Source organism: Psammomys obesus, unplaced genomic scaffold (genome assembly GCF_907164565.1).
Source record: "Psammomys obesus unplaced genomic scaffold, mPsaObe1.curated_primary_1811, whole genome shotgun sequence".
Classification (NCBI taxonomy): Eukaryota; Metazoa; Chordata; class Mammalia; order Rodentia; family Muridae; genus Psammomys; species Psammomys obesus.
In genome coordinates this window covers 3543778-3567275 of record NW_026592481.1, presented here as the reverse complement: position 1 = coordinate 3567275, position 23498 = coordinate 3543778, and the positions used below count along the sequence as shown (strand labels likewise).

At 38.0% G+C, this 23498-nt stretch overlaps 1 protein-coding gene across 1 annotated transcript in view; it reads right to left on the bottom strand.

The window, feature by feature from the left end:
• Arhgap6 (Rho GTPase activating protein 6) overlaps positions 1 to 23498 on the bottom strand; it is a 296896-nt gene that overhangs the window by 17360 nt on the left and 256038 nt on the right. The window contains exons 7-9 of the mRNA XM_055613362.1: positions 22473 to 22623; positions 21162 to 21310; positions 11590 to 11769 (exon numbers count right to left, since the gene is read on the bottom strand). Coding sequence (XP_055469337.1) covers positions 11590 to 11769; positions 21162 to 21310; positions 22473 to 22623 — 480 coding nt within the window. The remainder of the gene's footprint in view (positions 1 to 11589; positions 11770 to 21161; positions 21311 to 22472; positions 22624 to 23498) is intronic.

Genomic DNA, 23498 nt, shown 5'->3' with positions numbered 1-23498 from the left:
AAGGATAACCCAGTAATGGTGGTGCTGATACTGGACAGTGAGATGAGATAGATAGATATTAAACACAAAGAAGATAATTTAAGCTAATTTATTGGAAGGAAAGGAAGAGAATGAGAGACAGAGAGAGAAAAAAATAGTTTCAAGTTTTGTGATTTAGGTAACACAATGGAGAAATTATTGAATGATTTTGAGATGCAAGGGAGGAGAAGGCTACGTGAAAGTCAGGAGATAAGCTTTGCTATGATGATGTCTCTGAGACTTCCAAGTGGAAGCATCTAGTAGGCAGCCAAAAATGAGGATTTGGAATTCAGTTTATAGTTCCTGGCGGGGCACAGAAATGTGAAAGACACACATAGATGGAATTTAAGCTCTATGATAAAAACACTGCTCTGAAAATTAAAAGGGAAAGAGAAGAAAAGGTGTGAGTATTTTAGAAGAATGATAGATTGCAGTCTCTTACTATACCAGATAAACTAAGCAATTGAAACCCTATCATTTTAACTTCATGTGTCAATTAGCATGATCAAATAGATATATGTAATTATATATGTTGAGATTAATACATAAAGGGTAAAATTAAAACCATTTTTTAATTTAAATTTTTATATTAATTTATTTGATGTGTGTGGGCATGCATGTGGAAGTCAGAGGACAAGTTGCTGGAGCTGGTTGTCTTCCACTATGTGGCTCATCAGATTTGTGTTAAAACCTTTATTCACAGAGCCATCCTGTTGGCTCCAAGTGAGAGAATATTTTTTAAACATGAATAGCATCTAGGCATTGTGGCATATATAGAGTGAGGCAGAAGGCGTAAGTGTGAGTCCAAATGTGGACTATGTAGTAAAGCCCTGTGTCAATGAAGCTAGGGGTGGGGCTGACTATTCAGTGGAAGAGTGCTTGCCTTAAGTGGGTAAGGCCCTAAGTTTGATTCCCAGCACTGAAAAATTAGATGAGCAAAGCAAAAATAATATAAGCCAAAAATGTATATCTTGAATTAATTTTATAAGAAACATCTAGGGGCAAATTAGTAAAATGCTTTCATATTCATAGAGTTAATTAAATTTAAAATTTGTTGTGCTTAGATATGTAATACAGAGTTTTGCTCCAAGTGCCAAACTGTTCCCATTGAAAAATAAACAAAAGTGCGTGTCCTTTGGAGTGATACAAGTCCCTCAGTGCTGATACCCTGAGAATATATGGTTTGTATGATGATAAATTATCAGTGTAGAGAATCAGAAAAACCTATTATAATAGGTTACAAGAAATGTCATTATTTAATAGATAACTTGCTGTACATTTGGTCAAACTAGCCTGCATTTTTGAGTTTTTACTCATTGAACTAGGCATCACTGCCAAGAAATTATAGTTGTTGAGGGTTATTTTATGTAGTATATGCGACTTTCACTTGGTAGCAAAGGCACATAAAATGAATCAGGGCTATAAATCTATATATAATTTCTTTTTGAAAGTCCCAGGATAGCATTTTGGCTTGGAGAAAGAATTTACATATACATGCAAGATTCAGTTTAAGAATGTGACTCCACAATGAAGAGGAAGAGCTAACATTTTCTTATGTAGTCTGTAAAATTAACTTGAGTGCATAGAATTTATTAACTGCATTATGTTCTTTAAATCCCATTTTTTTTTGTTTCAGAGTGATTTGAACCTTCTAGAACTCTTTTTTTTTTTTTTAAATTGGGAAGCATATTCCAGAAAAGACTGGATCCAGTGGTGAAAAGAATTAAGGAAGTGGAAATGAGACCCTGAACTGATTTTCAAATATTCACATCCCAAGTTGGAACTAGCATTCTGTCCAGTGACTTCTCATTTTCTATATTTTCACCTTTGCTACAATTTAACTAAAAATATATTCAAACTATAGGCTCAATTTCAATTGAATAAACATAAATTTGCTATTAATTTAGGGTCTTAATAAAGAAGCAAAACCCCGCTAAATAAACTAACAGGAAACACCAGCTTCAAAGAACAGTGTGATACCCAGTCTCCCCAATCCCAGAAGGGTATGCTCCACACAGTCCACACAGCTTCCTACCAGTATATCTTACTGAGAATTTGTGTTTTTTTTTTTTATTAAGCCCCTAAATTAACAGTAAATGAATGTTCATTTAAGCTGGTCACTTCTGCCCATTTTCACGGGGGTGGAGTTGCTGGCTAAGAAGTATCTGACTCCACAGCCCTTAAGGTCTGGGTCTGGTGGTGCTGCTTATAATTAAGGCAGACTGGGACATGTCAGGCTCCTTCCTGTGCTTGCATCTGCAATCCAGCATGCTTGCCCTACTCATCGCATTTTCCGTTAGGAACAAGTTATCAAAAAAGATAACACATCTGAAAACACCATAATCATTGAAAGGAGGGCTGGCAGTAAAAGGCTTCGTTAGAAATATGTGAAATAAGCTAAACATGAAAAGGTAAATACTTATATCATGAAGAAGAATAACATTTGCTCTGTGATATCACAGCCCTACAACAGTGAACTTGAAGCAAGTTTTTGTGTTCTCTCCCTACATTGCTTTTCTTTCATCAGACCATGTCTTAGGTAGGGTGTCTATTGCTGTGATAAAGCACTGTGACAAAATTCAACTTTGGGAAGAAAGAGGTTATTTTGGTATACAACTCTAAGGTCACAGTCCATCACTGAGGGCAGTTAGGATAAGGATTCATAGTAGGCACCTAGAGGCAGAAAGTCAAGCAGAAGCCACAGAAAAAGCTGGCTTTCTCAGCCTGCTTTCTGATATAACTCAAGCCTGTCTGCCCAAGAGTAGCACTGTCCTAGTGGACTGGGCCATCCCACATGAATTGTTAATTAAGAAAATGCACCTAAGGCCATCCCACAGACCAATCTGGTGGGGACATTTTTCTCCATGGGGTGTCTTCTTTCCAAATTACTCTAATATGTGTCAAGTTAAAAAAAAAAAGTCAGAGCTCAAGACTTCTTACTGGGAAATCCTGAGAAGGCAGACCTTCTGAAGGCAAAGACAGATTCAGATGAAGTCTTGGTACTCAGATAGTCTCTCTTAGTTACTCTTGCTTAACATTAGGGCAAGATCATATGTACAATCCTGGTTAAGTTCTCCCCAAACACCAAGCTTCTGGAAAAGGTTTTCCTTTATATTGAAAAGGGATACTTGAGAAAACAATTTTTTTTCTTCTTCAAACAATTGTATATGTTGAAATGAAAACAAACAAAAAACCAACTAGTCCAAAGTGATCCTTCAGGACCTTGGGTAAGATTATCAGTCCACACACAGATAGGCAAACAGGAGGGACATTGGAAGAGGGAGAAAACAGGCAACAGGACAGAAGCCTACCACATAGGGTCTCTGAAGAACTTTACCCAGAAGGGTATCAAAGCAGATGATGAGACTCATAGTCAAATTTTGGGCAGAGTGCAGAGAATCTTATGAATGAAGGTGGCTAGAAAGACCTGGAGGGGACAGGAGCTCCACAAGGAGAGTAACAGAACCAAAATATCCAGGCCCGGAGATATTTTCTGAGACTGATGCTCCAACCCAGGACCATGCATGGAGATAACCCAGAACCCCTGCACAGATATAGCCCATGACAGCTCAGTCTCCAAGTGGGTTCTCTAGTAAGGGGAACAGGGACTGTCTCTGACATGAACTCAGTGGCTGGCTCTTTGATCACCTCCCTCTGAGGGGGGAGCAGCCTTAGGAGGACATAGAGGAAGACAATGCAACCAGTCCTGATGAAATCTGATAGGCTATGGTCAGAGGGAAGGGGAGGAAGACCTCCCCGATAGGACTTGGAGAAGGTCATGGGAGTAGATGAGGGAGGGAGGGTGGAATTGAGAGGGAATGAAGGAGAGGGCTACAGCTGGGATAAAAAGTGAATAAACTGCAATTAATTAAAAAAATAAAAAAATAAAGTGATCCTTCACTTAGTTCCTTGTTTGCCATAAAAAATCTCAATTGGATTTTAGTCAAGGATTTGGTAATTATAGACATTTTCTAGGCGTACCATTTATGGTTGTGTTTATCTGGAGACTCAACTCCTTAGATTTTAATGTGAGTTTTCAAAGCATAATGTTATTCCAAAAATCTAAAGAACTTTGTATTCCCTTGCTTCAGAGAAAAAAATGTAAACTCTGCACATATACAGGAATGAAACTGTCACAATTAAAATCTACCCCATCAAATTAAAAATGAAACCTGGAATGATTGCCTAGAGTATAACTTTTGTGAGGTAGTTTATTCCATAAACCACCAAGGGGGGAAATGGTACAAGTTTTCTTCATAATAAACCATTAGGTGCTCCCTGAACAACAGTTTCCAGGACCCAGCTCTTCCATGTGTACCACTGGTTGTTCCACAACAGTCCAGTGCTTTGTACTTGATCAAGAAGAACGCTTTGGCATTTCCAATTCTCAACACTCCCCAGCAAAAGTGAAGGCCTTTGGAAATCATGATGGACATTTTAGTTAACATGCTAAAAGGAATCACTTTGGCTGGTAAGGATTGTAGAAGCTCAAAACAAGGTCAAAATTATCCTGAAACCTTTTGTGTAGCTCCAGTTTGACAGTGGTTCATTATTTTAGGAGGATGTGGGTGTATGTGGAGGTTCAAGAGGAATTCAGTTTGGTAAATATTTCTTTGCTTTTGCTTTTTATTCTTTAAGCAGGTTCTCAGACTTGCAGTAGCTCAGCTTGGCCTGGAACTCACCATGTAGTCCAAGGTAACCTCAAACTCATAGGAATCCTCCTGACTCAGTCTCTAGAATGCTAGCATTAAAAGTTTGATCCAAAGTTCCCTGACTTTAATGACTATTTCTTAAAGGTTTTTGGGTAACTGAAGAAACTTAGTGAACAAATACATTGGAAGACTTAAAGAGGTTTTTTTTTTTTTTTAAGGATGACACAAAGAATAGGAAGAAAAAAAATAACAGTGCTTCAATGGCAACAGGTGAAAGGCAATGGAAACAGCTAAGAAGTAATATATTTTGTTCTCTCGACCTGTATATGATGTCAAAGGAGAAGGTGTTGTGTCTCTGCAGACAAGTATACATAAGCAAAGCACCACCAGGAACTCAGACTGGCTATTGAATACACCTACTGGCTTAAACATGAAGTTGGAAGATGCTCTGACTAGCTTGAAGGTATGATGATTGTAAAGGATCTCCTGGTTTCTCTTTCTTTGTCAACAATTAGCCTCCTTATCTGAGATACTATACCAAAATGCCCCTGTTATTTTTTTTTCCCTGTGGGAAGACATTATGCTTTAGAGGTAAGCTACTTAGTCACGACATTGCTTGGGCTCACAAACTTGTCTTACTCCTTACAGAATGCTGGTACTATCTAGAGAAGCAGATGTTGTACATAGTGCTTAGCTCAATCTGTGGTATACAAACAGTGGTTAGTTTTACTCTATTAGCATGGAAATGGAAATCATATATAATGAGGGGGATGTGGAAACCTCACCATACTGTATGACCTTTTTATAAGGTAATTTTTTCATAAAATATATTTAAAAAATGGATTGTTTCATAAATTTACATGTGCTGATCTTTGCTGCCAGTAGTGCCGATTTAAAATTTCTCAAGTGCCCTCTAACTTGGGCTAGCAAGCAATGCAATGAGAATATGCTTCTTTTCTACATATCCACTGCATCTAAGACTACTCTATTACCTCCACGTGGTGTCTTTTTTTTCCTTGCCCTTTCCTGAAAACACTTTCGCATGAACCATGAAATCATCAGCCCCTACCACAAGCTGACAGGTTTCTCTGTTCCATTCTGAAGCTTTCATTAATTCCAAGAGTATGAAATTATTTTCACTGTGAGTCTCACCATCACTCATAAATCAACAGCTTGAAGACCAATTAGTGTGTCAATGATTTCCAGAATAAATGCTTTTTACTTGGGATACCAATGAACTTTTCTACAAATAAATGATTCTCATCTTCCTTTTCTGGTGTTGTCAGAAAGTACCATTTCATGTTAACCAGTTTTTAAATTGTTGTTTACAGACATGGAGAGTCATGATTTAGAAGTATGGGAATTGTAGATGAGGGCACCTGACCCTCCCCCCACCAAAAAAAAACCCAACCAAACAAACAAACAAACAAAAAAAAAAAAAAACAAAGACAAAAAAATAAACCCAGAAATACATTTTTCTTCTGGCAGTATAGTCACAGTATTCAAGACACAATTTCTGAATGCTGTCTTCTGCCACATACTTTCTAGATGCTGTGGGTGTCCACGTATGGAACAACCTAAAATCTCTCTTTTCATCAGGTGTAATAGGGCATGCCTGCATTCTTACTACTGGAAGGATGAGGCAGGATAAATGTAAGCTTAAGGATAGCCCAGAGCATACAAGGATATAATGTCTCAACAAGCAAAAAAAAAAAAAAATCCTTGCCATTATAAGATTTATATTCTATTTGGTTTTCATGGTCATAGGAAATAAGTTAATTATGGAATGGGTTAAAAAAGCTATCAGTGTGCCCAGGTGGTTTAATTTCAGTAATCAGGAGGGAGAGCAGGTGGACCTCTGTGAGTTCAAGTCCAGTCTTGTCTACAGAGCAAATTCTCAGACATTTAAGGCTACACAGAGAAACACTATATCATCCTCACCCTCCAAGTTATCGGTGCTATGGAAAGAAGAAAAAAAAGTGTACACCTGCTGGCAGGTGAAAATATCATTTGTAATGTCCAGTTGGCTTTTGACCCCAAGGCAGCACGTGAATGTGTTTCATAAACACGTTTGTATTTCTTAAGTGTCATGGTAGTAGTAGTTGAATTTTTGTGCCCAGTATATGCCAGTCTTGTGCTACATGCCTTTTGAAATGACATGTGCTACATATCATTTCTAAGTTTCAAGCAGTCATGTTATTGACTTTAATTTCATTTTTTTTTACAGATGAAAAATAAGGGCTTAGAGAAATTAAACACAGGGTCAGAGGTTGCATCACAAATACATAGATTGGAAGCGATCTGAATTTTGATAACTAATCCCAAAACTCAAAGTCTCTCCACCCAATCTGTATTTCCCAATATGTGGTTTCCCTAGCCATGATAGGAATCTAGTTAAATCTCCTGAAGGGATTCATTATAATGTGCTGATTCCTGGGTTTGGTCCTATTCAACTCAGTCTTCTGGAAAGTAGCCTAGGAATCTGAATGTCTAACAAGATTCCTTGCAAACCCGGATGCACAGTGAAGCTCGAGAACTACTATTATAATCTTCTGCCTTGGTGTTTTGGGGGAAGCAGGCTGAGATAGAGTCTAAAACTGTAGCTTGGGCTGGCATGGAATTCACTATATAACTCAGGCTGGCTTCTAGCACCCGGATGATGCCTTGCCTCAGTCTCTTAAGTAGCAGGATTATAAACATAAGCTACCACATCACACTTTGACTTTGACGGTGGAAAATGGGTCATTAGGGCCTATTTTCAGTTAAAAGACTTACTAACAAGTAAGTGGCTACTCTGACTCCTTAAAAAACAGAGTCAACTAACCTGGGCCCATGGGGGCTCACAGAAACTGAACCACCAACCAAAGAGCATGCATTGGATAGACCTAGACCCCCTACACATATGCAGCAGATGTGCAGTGTGGTCAACATGTGGGTCCCCTAATAATCGGAGTTGGAATTGTGTCCTACTCTGTTGCCTGCCTCTGGATCCCTGCCTCTGGGCTGCCTTGTCAGTGGGAGAGGATGCACATAGTCCTCCTGAGACTAGAGGTGCCAGGATAGTTTGATACCCTTTTGGGGCTTCCACTTATCTAAGAAGAAGGAGAAGGAGACTGGAAGAAGGGGTTATGAAGATAGGACTGGTGGAGAGGAGGGTGGGGGCTGGGATCAAGCTGTAAAATAATTAAATAAAAAAATTTAAATGCCACCAAATCCCATGTTCTCATGGTTTAAGGGGACAGAATCCAAGACTCATACATACAAGGTAAGAACTCTGTCACATAGATATAGCCCCAGACACTAGTCTGATTCTTGAATCATGTTATCCTCTGAATTTAGGTGACTCTTTAATAATGTGAGCCAAACCAGGTCCTTTCTTGCCTTTTCCCGTTTCCCATGAACTCAGATTCTGGTCACATAGGAGACATACTCAACACTATAAAAATGAAGGACATTCAAAACAACCTTTAGATAATTGCCAGGTTCCTTGGAGTTTCTAGATCCTTTCTACCAGTTCTTCTATGGAATGACTGCTTGCAGGATGCTTTGTGCTTTTAAGGAAAAGGTCACAGCCATCTCTGCTGATAAGTCTTCATTTCTAGTGTCATTGGTAGCTGTGTATCCCTTTTTCAACTCATAAACCTTCCCAGGGACTATGAAGAGCACTATGGCTAATTACCTTTAGTCAGCTAACAGATTCTGTCTGTCCAGCTTCATCACTGTTTTGGGGGCAGTAAATATTCAATAAGCATCTTAAAAATAAAATAGCAAACAAAATTTTATACAAACGTAATTGGATTTTTATCCACTCATATGCATGAGCTTCCGTGATCCTTGGTATAGCTGAAAAGATTCTGAAAGGCCAAGCATGGCAAGAGAATAAAAAAATTGTGGTGAAATTAATTTTCCTTCTAGGATTTTAAGAAATATAAAAAGAGAAGTTAGTTCTGGAGCACTTGAACTACACAGATGTTAGACGTAAAATGGATCTTGGAAAGCATTCATTTAAGACTAGTCCATGATAACTAATGAAATAGAAATCAAAGATGAGGTCATGTAACTAACATAGCAGAGACAGGATTGCAGTCAAGTTTTCTGGTTCCAATTAGTTTTACAGACTCTGGTTAGAGATCTCTGGATCTTTGTCCTTCTCCCTTCCATTCCTTCTACTGTTCTTTTTTTTTTTAAATATAGTTACCACAGTCTATCTAAGGGTATTAGACATGATTACACTGATGGTTAACTTATGCTAAGAAAAATATACTTAATTCCTTCATGCCCAAACTTGTGAGAAAGAAATCATATATCACAAAGCTACTATCAATTCACTAAGGAATCTAACCAATATTTACCTTGATTCTACCATCTCATTGGCAAAGCAAAAATGAATGCATGAACCAGAAAATATTACATTTTAGTGAGGAGAAACACAACAAAAAGAAAAATTAGCAAAATTCTCTAGTAGTGGTGATGACTTCTAAGGAGAAAAAGAACAGAGTGTGAACATGAAGTCAGGGTAGTGTGTGTGTGTGTGTGTGTGTGTCTGTGTTAGCAGTAGGCAGAGGAGTCACAGCAGAAATAGTAGAATGAGGATCTGAAGATGGAGGCATTAGACTTTAGACAAGGTCATCAAGATAGGCTTCCTTAAGAAATACAAACCATAATTTTGTACAAAAAAAATTGTTAATTCTCAAGAGAATATCAACATCAATCTCTGCAGAAAGTGATAAAAATAAAGTCAGATTTGGAAAGTTTCACAAGAGACAGAATAGTGATGTTTTGCTGCTGTCCTGATTATTCCAGGTGGCAGGAAGTAGAGAGCAGAAGGATGACATAATTACAGTGACCTCTGCCTTTCAAGGAGATCAGGAAACATTTCGTTATTATCTAAGGTGAAAAGATATTCCTGATGGTTTATGGTTTAATATAAAGAAAAACTTTGCTTACAATTCTAAATTTAGAGAATAGAATTAATATTGATGAGAGATAATATTTTGGTAAAAAAGTCCAGAGAACATGAAGTAATGCCAAGACAACTTGGCAAGATGATATGTGACTTAAAACTTGATGAAAATATTGAAAAGTTCAGAGATTTGATTCATCCAATATGTAATTAATCATGAGGACTTTGATTAAAGTGTGAAATTTATATAGTTGAAGACTAATTTAACAATTTTTAGAGCTTTCTATGTACAACACAGGAACAATGCTTCAGAGACACAATAGGGAGCAAGATGACTCTGCTGTTCACTGTGATAAATATATTTTCTCTTCCATATGGGCTTCTCGCCAAAGTACAACTCCCAGCCTCCATTGCAGTTAAATATGATCTATGTCTAAGTTCTGGCCAATAAAATTGAGTACATTTGATAGGAACTACTTTTAGGTATACCATAAGGCCTAGATAAAACAGAATCTTCTAGTATAAGAATTTGGGGTTCCTAAATCACCACCAATAAAGCAGTGTATCAAGTGTCCATTAAAAACAGTATGATACTTCTGTCTCTGGTGCTAAAATACTGACATTCAAGTGGCCAATCTCATAATTATTAACACGTAGACAGATATTTATAGTCTATGTAATTATTTCTCATAGCAAATAATTCTGGTTATAACCTTAAGAATTAGTTGTTTTTCAAGTCACATGAGTTGAATTAATGCTTATATGGTATTGAATTACTTGATCTCAATATACAGTTAAGATACATATGGAAGCTATTCCAAATCACTGACACTTGAATATCCAAAATAAATGTTACTGGACAAGTGTGGCAATACGTTTACTGCAAAGTGTTTAATAAGTATAGATAAATGCTGAAGGATATTCAAAAGAGGTAGCATTCTTGGGTGAAGGAGCCACAAAAGCCCCGAGGCAGTGTTTCTTAGCCTTTCTAATTCTAAGACCCTTTAATATAGTTCATCATGTTGTGTTGATCCCTAACCATAAAATTATTCTGTTGCTACCCCATAACTGTAATTTTGCTGCTTTTGTGAATGGCAATGTAAATATTAGTATTTTCCAGTGATTGTGGGGTTATAAGCCCCAGGTTGTGAATCACTTTCCTAGTAGACTAGGCAGGCTTTATTGCATTTGCAAATGATAAAGGAAATGGCAAAAGAAACATGGAGAACATTCCCATAAAAATCGACATGCAACTTTAGTAGAGAACAGAAATAGAAGAAAACTGGCATTTGCTCTAATGTTTTAAGGGATGTTAGAGCAAGCAATGCAGTTTTATAAAGGAAAACAGGAACTGGTAATTCAATACAAATCAAAAAAAATTTACTGAGTGCCTACCAGATGAAGGACCTTCCAAAAGTGTAAAGTGGATACAGAAGGGAGATAATAAGGACACAGCCCTTGCTGCAAAAGTATTTATAATCTACTAGAGGAAATGGCCATACATGACTGCAACACAGTGCTAAACAAGATAAACATAAGTAAGAATGGTAATGGGCTTCAAGAGATAGATAAGTGGTATGGGAAATGACATGGGAAGGGCATGAGAAAGAAAAGTAAAATTTCATACAGGAGGTGCAATGCCAAGATTGACCTTCGAGAAATCATGTCACCACGGTTGGTTATGAACACATCAATTTCACAAAAATAAAAGAATTTCAAAAGAAGTGTTTTGTTAATATTTTGAGCAAGAACCACTGCTCCATGTGATGATTACTTAAAGGGACAAAAAGATGATATTTATACCTCTGATATGATAGTTAGAACACGAAAACAAACTTTTGTAGTTACACCAGAGTACTAGGAATTTCTATTTGAGCAAAATATCCTGACTTCCAATGAGTTTTCTCAAAACCAGCAATGCAAACCAGAAAGTGAAAAACTTGAGTTTTATTATACCATCAGAGGCAACCAATAAACAAATCATTGAGATGTTATCATCACCAAATGGCCACTTACCATGAACAAGGCTTCATAATTTTCAATCATCTTCTGAACCACAGCTATGATGGCTGTGCTCTCTTCAGCTCTGGCTGAGCTCTGGACAGAATATTCTTTGTCTGATGACTTCTGCTTGTGGAGCAGGTTGGGTCCAAAAATGGTTGCTAGGTTTAGAGATGTCATTTTATTCCCAGTGACCTATGGGAGAAGAAGTCACAAAAACTATTCAATTTTATGTTGCTTTTTAAAATTCTGGGTGGCTCAATAAGCCATGATATATTTTCATAATTTTTCCTTGGGTGGAAAATATCACCTTTGTCAGAGTCAACAAAACCATGGTAATATTCCATTTGCTTCACATTTGGGATTGAAGATCAAAATTTGCCACTCATCTAAATAGCACATTAAGAAAATATTTTAATTCTGAAATTTTGTTATAATACTATCCCTATTCAACATTTCCAGTCTATTTGCACTTAAAAATATTTATATTCAGCAACCCATTTATCAACATGTCTCTTTATCTGTCCTTTTACTCATCAATCACTAACATTTCCATCCATCCACTCAGCACATTCTTACCCTAGACTTGACATTTCTCATGGATCAAAATTATTTTTAACATTTCCAACAACCACCGTAGCACAGTCCTTATTTTAGAGGGCTCACATTCTAGGAAGAAAATACACTTGTCATTCCCAGGGACTGAGTACAAAGAAGAAATCCAACTTCAGAGACCCCAGAACTCAGAGGTAGCAATATTGACAAAAACTGATTTTTGAATGAAGGAAAGAGTGATTTCTGGTGAAAAACAGAGTTTGTTGGGTAAGGAGCATTGTGGAGCACACAAACATACATTGAATATATTTTGGACTTCAAAGCAAGGGGTTTTTGCATGGAAAAGAAAGGATTTGTGTGTTTGAAAGAACAATCTATGGCCTCAGGAACAGCATTGTTGAAGACCATGTGGGAAATTGTACCACTGCCTAGGTTTGGGGATCTAGCTTCTAAACTACAGAAGAAGTAGTGGTAAAGTCTAGTTTCCAAGATTGTCAATGCAGAGAATCAGGGTGCCACACTGGAGGTGAGGACTCTATGTTTAAGTTACAGTAGGAGAAACTGATTGAGAATAGGAATATGGAGGTTTGAGGTGGGATCCATTGGACTCAAACATCCTTAAGGGGCAGCTGATAAAACAGACCAACAATGTGTCAGACATTTGGAGAGTAAGAGAAACATGTGCTTGGAAGGAATGTGAGATTAGTTTCAAGTGTGTGATTTCCTATGACAGATGTTCACCATGAAATTTGGTCATTCCCCTCTGGATTGGATTTTGAGTGTGATTCTGGTGGTCTATATCAGAGCCTTTCCAGGTTTGCAGCTAGAACAGTGGCTGCAGATGTTTTTTCAAATACTTTCACAAGCAGACACAAAAAAGGAAGACACAGGGTGAGCAGGGTGTGGCACTAACAGGAAGCACAGAATGAAGGCAGAGAACTACTATTTAGGTGAAAACAGTTTTTAAAAACAACATGTTCAATATGTTGATAAGTAGAAAGCATGTAGAAACAAAATAGTCTTTATTCTACCAATTCCCAAATCCAGTTGTTCAAATGCTTTCCTACATGCCTATTTGCACAGACATAGTTGTTTTTTCCTCCCCTGAAAGCTAGAGCCTCACGTCCTGTTCTGTTTTGTAACTTGCTTGTTGTCTCTTACTAACATGTTGCATTTATTTATCAATTTAAAAGAATTTTCCTTCTTTCCTTTTTCTTGGCTGTTAGCATCCTGTTGAATAAACTGATCATGATTTGTTTTAAGCACAGCCAAATGATATGCATTTGTGTCATTTCAATCTTCTGTTACTATAAATAAGATACAGAAATATCTACAAAAAGACAGTTTATGTGCTTGGCTGAGCACTGTCTTGGGAGTCATTTCTCCAAGTAAATCATTATAATAAGGAATACGAGCATTTTTAAAAGCTTGGCAATCATTTTACTTACTTGCCTTTTTTCACACGGGAAGGAAAGTTTGGCTAAATATTTCTTTTTATTTTTATTAATTATTATTATTTATCACAAATTATTCAATTTGTATCCCAGCTGTGGCCTCCTCCCTCATCTCCTCCTAATCCCACCCCCCTTCCCTCTTCTTCCCCATGTCCCTCCCCTAGTCCACTGATAGAAGAGGTCCTCCTCCCCTTCTATCTGACCCTAGCCTATCAGGTCTCATCAGGACTGGCTGCACTGTCTTCCTCTGTGGCCTGGTACAGCTGCATTCCCCCTAGGGAACTAGTCATAGTACTGTCTTATAGGCTCGCCATGGAACTCAGGTTTTATTTTTAGAAGGCAAGGCCATTTTCAGGTAAACAAGTTACCACCAGGGAAAAGTGTTCCATGTAGTAAACTTTACAGATTCCAAGTGATGATGTGTTTTCTGAGGGACTTTTAGTTACTTGGTCTTCGTTTTATTTTGTTGACATGAAGTCCCATAAGTTTTCAATCCTCTTCCTGGAAATTCATGGTTAAGGAGAAAATAAAATACGTATCATTTTCCAATTCCTCCTTTCACAACTTGGAAGCATCTGGAAAGCTTCCTTAGCCTCCTTTAAAGTAAAATTGGAGTTTTCCCCCCTTTTTTTAAGCATGAAGAAACTGAGGATTTTGTTTCACTTAAAAGAATGTTTAGAACAAGGGCAATCCAGAGCTCTCTTTCCGCTCTCTCCTTCTCTGGTTGCTATTCTGGGAATGCAATACCATCCATCTGTAAAACTGCACATGGATTCCAGCTGCAGCCCAAGCAGCTGTGGTTTGTTCGCCTCGTTTTATGTTTTGTTTTGCTGTTTATTAAACTGGGAAGAAGACTTGCTCCTGGATAAATCTCACCTCTGCTCCCCATGTTTTAATATATACACATATGGGCATTACTTAGTTAATTTTAATTAATTAAAAAATATGTGGCTGGCCTAGGTAATAGGAGCCCTCAAAACCAAGCCATTATTGCATGATTTAGTTAGCCAGTCAATTCCAGGAAATCTTCTATCTTCACTAAGTAAACATCCCAGATAATTTCTAAGCACCATATAAATAGATCACATGTATTGAAAGCCCAGAGTGTTCAGACATTATCTAGGGGATTTCCACAGACTTTCTTAGTTCTTATTCTAGATAAGTTTATGTGTAAAGCAGATGCTCTTGTGGTCATTATTTTATAGATAGTGGGTCAGTAAGACCCAGAGCTAGGAGGAGGTAGAGGCATAGCTGTACAGCTATGCTGGTGCCAGCCTTTTGTACATGATATGGGTGTACCTCCTCCTATTCAGTCTTGGTTTCCAGACCCCATGAAATCATGAGGAAATGGTAAAATGAGCTTTAAAGCAGGACTAGAGGATGTTGAGACAAGGGACGTAGTAGTTGCTGAAGTTCCAATGCCAACTTACCATGTCCTAGAAGCAAGTACCTCCTCAAAGGTCAAGAAGTATGGCTCCACATTATTTCTTTGTTGCTTCTTATGCAGTTTCTTTCAGAATTTGATGCCAGTTATAGACTCTCTCACCAAAAAATTGCCTACTCACACCAGTTTCTGTGCAATGGTACCAGAACCTTATGCTCTGAAAACTACTCTCAGGGATGTTGGATTTTATTTCTACTATAATATTTTAAAGGGGGAATGAAATGTTTCTTAAATCTAAAAATTTCTTTTTTCCCTAATTTTTAAAGCAAATAGTAAGCTAAATGGAATGGAATAAAGCAAAATTAACACAAGAAAATAAATTCAATAAAATAACACCATTTTCCCCAAAATACTATCAATAGGTTAACCGACAATTTTCCTCAATATATACACATACTTCTTTTGTATCTGTTCATGAGCTTAACAACTGAGAGTACATTGAATTTTAAACATATCTTAGAAGGAACATGGTATTTTCATTTTGACACTGCTTTTTCTTCTTTTCCACTTTCACAAAGACAGAGCTCTGCCAAAGCTTTGTCTTTAGTCATATGAATCAGTCTTCTTCCATCTTGCAATTTGTAAAACAAATTGATGGTCTAAAAAATGGCTAACACAAACTAATAAATAGGTAGAAGAGAAGCTGGACAAATGCTCTGTTCTTTGACCACAGTTTACAGTGTGATAATTTGCCTTCCTCTCTTCTACCCATTTCCCTATCTGTTCATGCAATTAAAAAATTCTAAGCAAGTAAACACTCCTCTGTTCCTCTACCCCCACACTTACTAACTCCAATTTCTATGTCATGCTTATGTTGTCCATCTACTCAATTCCCTATATGCCATTTAAAATGTGGCTTTTATTCAGCCATCTCCATGGAGCTATATGCAGGTATTCTAGTTCATTTCTATTCCTTCTCTGAATGTATGAAGAGCTTTGGTACTATATTTTTTTGGTTCTGCTTACCTTCTGTCTTCATCTCCCCCACCTTCTAGACTTGTGTTTTCTATACTGCATTTGATACAAAGGCTTCTTAACATCCCCCCTTTCTCCTTCCCTCCCTCCTTCTCTTTATTTCCCCTCCCATCTCTGTGCGTGTGAAATTAATGTACAGCATTATATCATCTGTTACTCAATGCTCCCAAAGTTCATATCTTAATAGGATGGAGACTCTATCCACAGAAGCATTCAGTACTCTATGAACATTGCCCAGTTTCCTACCACCGTCTCAGTACTAATCTGCTACTTAAGTCCAATATGGCTGTTTGCTTATAGTCATTTCTAACCTGTCTAAAGAAGTAACATTGTCCTCCCATTTTCACTGATGTTTTAACTCAGTAACTAGATTGGCTATTGTCTGAAGGACAACTGGATATTGACTAGCTGAAAATCTGTCTGATCACCAGCCAGTATATGATGACTTTGTATACATTGATGAATGAGACCCTTCTACGAGAGCTTTTTTTTTCTTTTGTTGTTTTTGTGTGTGTTTTTTTTGTGTGTGTGTGTGTGTGTGTGTGTGTGTGTGTGTGTGTGTGTTGAGACAGGGTTTCTGTGTAGTCTTATTTGTCCTGGACTCACTTTGTAGACCAGATAGCCTCAAATCTCACAGAAATCTGCTTGTCCCTGCCTCCCAGAATGCTGGGATTACAAGCGTGTGCAACTGTGCCTGGCTTGCAAGAGCTTTTTTACTGTTACTTAGTGGGATATTGTCCTAAAAACTCTGCACACCTACAGTGACTACAGGGTATATGGCACCTATCCCAGAGTTGTAAACTGTAAAAATGTGCCACTTATATTACTATACATGGAAGCTCCCTGGAGGACATGGGCTAAGTTACTTAACCACTGTCACTCAGTTTCCACCCCTGAAAAGTGGGCACAATGACATTTATCCTACCTGGTAGATGGATTCGGTACTGTGGCACAACCAATACATGATAGGAGAGTCATAAATGGTAGTTAGGATCAAGATTAATATATATTTTTATTTATTTTTCAATATATATTAATCTATATTTCAATCTTTATTGTCTTCTTTGGGGCACGAGTAATGGAGTTTTGTTGAGATTTGAACTGAAAACTGTGTGACTGAAATTTATTCCCAAAAGGCAATAGGTAGCCAATTGGACTGGACTGTTTGTTTTCCTCAGTGCTTTCTTAATCACCCCAGGTTCAGGTTTCTCATTCTCACATAGTACTTAAGGAACACCAGAGAGGCAATTGGCATGCCTTCCAATCAGAGTTCTGTTTACACTCAGCCACCAGACTCTACAGCATCCATTATCTCTGTAGTCCACAAAGGCTGACACCCAGACAGATAATGTAACTATGCAACAATTATGAGAATTATAGTATACCCATGGAAGAGCTGTGTATGCTGAAATAAGGTGTCAGGACCATATGATGAAACCTGAAGCCAGCAGAGGTTTCAGTAATTATAACTCCTACAGAGAAAAATGGCTACCTCTGGAAAGTTCAAGTTCCGTTCTGACACTCCTGGTGGGAAGGAGGCATAGAAATGCAGAATTGCTTTTCTGAATTACTGTGAAAAATTACATATATCCATGTCCTGTGGAAACTAACTCTGACAACCACAGAACTGAGTTCATCATATAGCTGAGCTCTGCTTAATATGGACTTAAATAATAGCACATGTAGTTAAGTAGAATTGGAATGCCCATGACCCCCCTTTGTTGATTTATAGTGCATGTTAACCTATTAATGGATCTGAGGCCTCCAGGAAAAACCAACATTAGATAAAAGTACGACTGTATGAAAATAAAGAAGAAAACAAGGTCTCTTATGAGGGTGAAGATTCAATAGCTAGTAGGCAGAGTTTCTTTTAATCAATGATGAAGCTGTAAAACTCTTGGAAGTATGAGTGTGACTGAAGTGAACCACAGCCCCAAATCTTCATATGGGAGGAAGTATCATACTATCTCTGAATAGGGAACTCATTTCAACTAGAATATACCTAAATGGTCCATAGGCCTTTTACAAATGTGCCTTTAACAGTTGCCTTCATGTGGCACTGCTACACAAGAGCAAAGACTAGAATCTCCAGTTCCAGCAATACCTGATCCAAAAGCAGAATAGAAGACCTATCTCATTTAGAAAATGCCTGTTTTGGAAGAATGGTTTAAGTGGTGAAAGGTCCTCTCTACACTAATATAGATGAGCTAAGAAGGGATGTCACACTTTGATTTTACTTCAATCAAACAGATCAAACCAGTTACAAGAATGGTATTTTTCTCAAGCCCACATGTCATTTTAACATATTTTCCAAACCTTCTGTAGCTAATTGTTTTTGTTCCCCTCACAAATGGATGTTTAGTCTTGAGTAAAACATCTTTAAGGAAAATAGCAGCCTCATTTTGGATATCATTGAAATGGCAAGGGAGTCAACAGCTTATGTGTTTACAGGAACTGTCCCTACTCACCCACCCACACAAGAACAGGCACTGGGAAGCACTATTACATAAACATCTAGGTCATAGAACTTGTGATTGGATTTATAATCACCACAAAACCTTTTATTGTAGAGGATTGTTGTAGTTATTCTGGGTTTCTTGTTATTCCATATGAAGTTGAGAATTTTTCTTTCAAAGTCTATAAAGAATTGTGTTGGTAATTTGATGGGAATTGCTTTGACTCTGTAGATTGCTTTTGGTAAGATCGCTATATTTACTGTTATTCCTGCTGAGCCATGAGCATGGGAGATTTTCCATCTTCTGATATCTTCTTCTATTTCTTTCTTCAGAGACTTGAAGTTCTTTTCATACAAGTCTTTGAGTTATCTCCACCCCTGATTTCAAGATGTACTATAGAGCAACAGTAATAAAAAACTGCATGATACTGGCATAGAAACAGACTGGTGGATGAATGGAATCAGATAGAAGACCCAGAAATAAACCTATGGAAACCTAATTTTTGACAAAATGCCAAAACCATACAATGGAAAAACAATAGCATCTTCAACAAATGGTGCTGGACTAACTAGAAGTCTACATGTAGAAAAATGCCAATAGACCCATAGCTATCACCCTGCACAAAATTAAAGTCCAAGTGGATCAAAGACCTCAAAATAAAACTAGATATGCTAAATCTGTTGGAAGAAAAAATGGGGAAGAGGCTCACACTCATTGGCACAGGAGACAATTTCCTGAACAGAACACCAACAGCTCAGGCTCTAAGATCTACAGTTAATAAATGGAACCTTGTGAAAATGAAAAGCTTCTGTAAAGCAAAGGACACTGTCAGCAGAACAAAATGACAGCTCACAGTCTGGGAAAGGATATTCACCAACCCTACATCCAATAGAGGGCTAATATCCAGAATATATAAAGAATTCAAGAAATTAGACACAAATAATCCAAATAAATATGGGGTACAGAGCTAAGCAAAGAATTCTCAACAGAGGAATATAGATGGTAGAAAAACACTTAAAGAAATGCTCAACATTCTTATTCATCAGGGAAATGCAATTAAAAACAACAACTCTCAGATTCCATCTTACACCCATCAGAATGGCTAAAATAAAAAACTCAAGTGACAACACATGCTGGAGAAAAATGTGGAGCAAGGGAAACTCTCCTCCATTCTTGGTGGGATTGCAAACTTTTACAGCCACTGTGGAAATCAATCTGGGGCTTTCTTAGAAAAGTGAGAATAGCACTATCTCAAAATCCAGCTATATCACTCCTGGGAATATATCCAAAAGATGCCCCACAATTGAATAAGGCAACCATGTTCGTAGCAGCTTTACTTGTAATAGCCAGAATCTGGAAACAACCTAGATGTCTCTCAATGGACGAATGGATACAGAAATTGTGGAACATTTACACAACAGAATATTACTCAGCTATTAAAAACAAGGAAATAATGTAATTTGTTGGCAAATGGATGGAACTAGCAGAGATCATCCTGAGTGAGGTAACCTAGGAACAGAAAGACAAGCTAATAAGTACATATTAGCCATATATTATAGGACAGCCATCTACAGAGCTAAGGAAGATAAACACTAAGGAGGACTCTAGGGAAGATGTGTAAATATCATCCAGAATGGCAAACAGGATAGACACCAGAAGTGGTGGAAGAGAGGAAACAGAACGGGAGTCCACTATAAAGGGTTCCCTGAAAGGATTCACCCAACAGGGGATCGAAGCAGATGCTGACACTCACAGCTAAACTTTGGGAAGAGCTCAAGGAGTCTTATGGAGGAAAAGTGGCTTGGGATTAGAAGGATATGGAGGGAACAGGAGCCTCATAAGGAGACCAACAAAACTAAAAGGTCTGAGCCTAAGGTGTCCTGCAGAGACTGATGCACCAATGAAGTACCATGCATGGAGAGGGCATAGACCCCCTGCTCAGATGTGGCCAATTGGCTGCTCAGTCTCCATGTGGGTCTCTGAGGGGATCAGAGGTTGCCTCTATCATGAGCTCAGTTGACTGCTCTCTGAACACTTGTCCCTGATGATGCAGCCTTGCTAAGCTGTGGAGAAAGAGTATCCAAAGAGGCCTGATGAGACTTAACATGCTATGAGCAGATGGCAATGGTGGAGAACTCCCCCTTTCAGTGGACTAGGGGTAGAGGATGAGGAAAAGAGAGAGGGATGGTGGGATTGGGGAGCTGAGGGAGGGGACTTCAGTAGGGATATATAATGAATAAAATGTGAAGAAAAAAATAAAAATGAAAAAATAATTACCATAAAACCAAATCTCTCTGCATTTCAGTGATGTGTAATCTACATTAGATGGAGGTGGGAAGACCCACTCTAAATGTGTGTGGTGTAATTGCACAGGCTCAGGTCCCCACTGAATAAAATGGACAAAGCAAGCTGGATGTCAGCAGTCATTTCTCCCCTCTCTCCCACTATAGACACACTGTGACCACCTGCTTCCTCTTCCTGTCTCCATGACTTGCTTGTCATGTTGAACAAAATCCTCCTTCTTAAAGTTGCTTTTGTCAGGTATTTTGTCGAAATCATGAGACAAGTAACACATGCCAATGGTGAGGTGTCATGTTTCCCAGTTGAAATGTATGGCAATATTGATGGTTTGTGTCTTAACGGTAACAGCTAGAACAACAGATGAACAATAGAAATGAAATCACTCTGTTTTGGGTATCATACCTCTTGTCCATCTTTGCTGACATTATCGTCTGCATGTCTGGCCACAATGGAGAGGAACTGTAGGAGGCGGTGGAGGGTGTCGCAGTTGCAGGGAGGTAGAAGGTAGATGAGTAGTTGCAAGGTGCCCTGTTGTTCCTCAGGCTCCAACACTACACAAGGCAGAGAGAGGCACTCTATGTAAGAACAAGAGGTGCTGACACTTTTTGGGCACTGAGGACACCCTTCCTTTCCACAACATTAAGAAAGAGGTTAGCCAGGCCAGCCCTACTTAGTGCCTTCACACATTTTCGCACTATGTTAGCAGCTTAGCCATAAAACCCTATGAAAGGCACAGAGACAAGTTGGACCTCTAGGTAAATCATGAGAAGGATAACTCCATCTTCCTTATTTCCATCACCCAGCTTTCTCTTATTCATTACTCAGACTGATTTAATGGATTTTAGTGAACACTGGTAAATATGTACTGACAATGGCTGGGAATCGGTGAATGATCTGAAATCTTTTTTTTTCCCTGTTATAAAGTGATTTTATTATATTGATTTAGACATACTGTAGGTCAAATAATATTTTCTGAAGATAGCAATTGTGGACTTTAAAGCTTGACATAAAATTAGTAGCTTCAAAACTGTTAGTGGTATTCCCCAGCAACAGCATGATAAAATAATTCAACTACGTAGAAATATAGAACTCTAGGACTAGCTGGTTTGTTGAAGGGACACACTTTTTGTTAGCAATACTCAAGACATGTAACAAAGACACTGTCTTTTTTTTTCTTAGCCACAGTCTCATCAGAATTGCTGCATTGCAGGAAGAAATGTGTGCAGGCTAACACATCTCACACATTTTACTTCTTCCCATCATTTCTCCTTCTCTTGGGTCTGTGTGCATAGCCAGAAAAAGCTCCTTTGCAAACATTGGTATTGACTGAGCTATGCCATTTTGCTTCTTACTCTGGGTTCTAAGGCTCCCACTTTCATCATACCAAAAGCCAGGATTCATTTTTAGGCACTGACTCAGTGCACGCTTTTGCCAGCAGGTCAAAGCATCAACTTATAAGCACTTTCTACTTTCCTGGGGTCATTTGAAAACATCTGAATTTATTCTTGGCTTTTCCCATTCATTTTAGTTCAGCTTTCTTCTTATTAGTTCTCCCCCAGGTATAGCTCAGAAAATCCCCCAAATATCCCATCCATTAGAGACCAATAAAGGCAAAGCCAGCTATCGGAAAACACATAAACAAGATTTTCATGAGTGAGCTGGACACCCGGGTATTCCAGGATACTTTCCCACAAATTTGGCTCTGTTACATACAGAGAGTGTTGATAAATGCTGTGTACAGCTCCCTGGTGAGAAGGGGGTCAGGCATGTCTCTGAGGAACTCCTTTAACAAGGCTGCCACGTCGTGAACACTGTGCTCCTCTTCCAGACAGACATCAATCCCACGGTCAAATTCCTCACGCAACTGGAAAATCAATGGCTCAAAAGTCAGTTACATAAGATTCATAGGGCAGAATTAACAAGAAGCTTTATATAGCCACTGCCATCTTAGAACCATCCAACCTCTGTGTTTAGTGCTCACCAAAAAAGAAATGTATTTTGATAAATAATGTCTGGAATTAAATCTGCGCAGATCAGAAGAAAGGAAAGAAAAGAAACAACATGTCAGCTTAAGCTACAGACTCTATACATACTAGTTATGAAAATATACATGTATATATATATATATTTGAATGTGTTATTAAAAACTAGTTGTGCGTTTTGATAATTATGTATTCAGAGGAGTAGCTGACAAGAACCAGGAAGTTGTAAGTAAGGGTTGAGGGTTAGAAGAGAATTTTGGTCAATCGTAAATGTGAGAGAAATATTACACAACCTTTGTGAATGTCACCAAACACATCATATTGGAATTTTGATAGTTTACTAGAATACTAACAAAAAAAATCAAGATTATTTGGCAAATCACAAAACTAAAAATGTAGATGAGAAATGAATGTAAAAGGCTTAAAAGATAATATATTGAAATGAAAATTATCTCTAATTTGTCAGAGTAGCCTTATGAGCATTTCCCAAAAAGATTTTTCTGCCTTAATCATTATACAAAACCTATTAACATGGATAGCAGCAAAGAAATATGCTAACAATGTGGCAGGAATGATATCACACTCTGTTTTTGTCTCTGATACCTTGATGTCTCTTGTGAATTGTTCTCTGTTGTATAAATTTATTATGCAAGTGCATGGATAGACAGTGTAGTAAACTTCTGGGAGACTTATTTAGTTCATTCATTTACTCCTTCCTTCCTTCCTTCCTTCCTTCCTTCCTTCCTTCCTTCCTTCC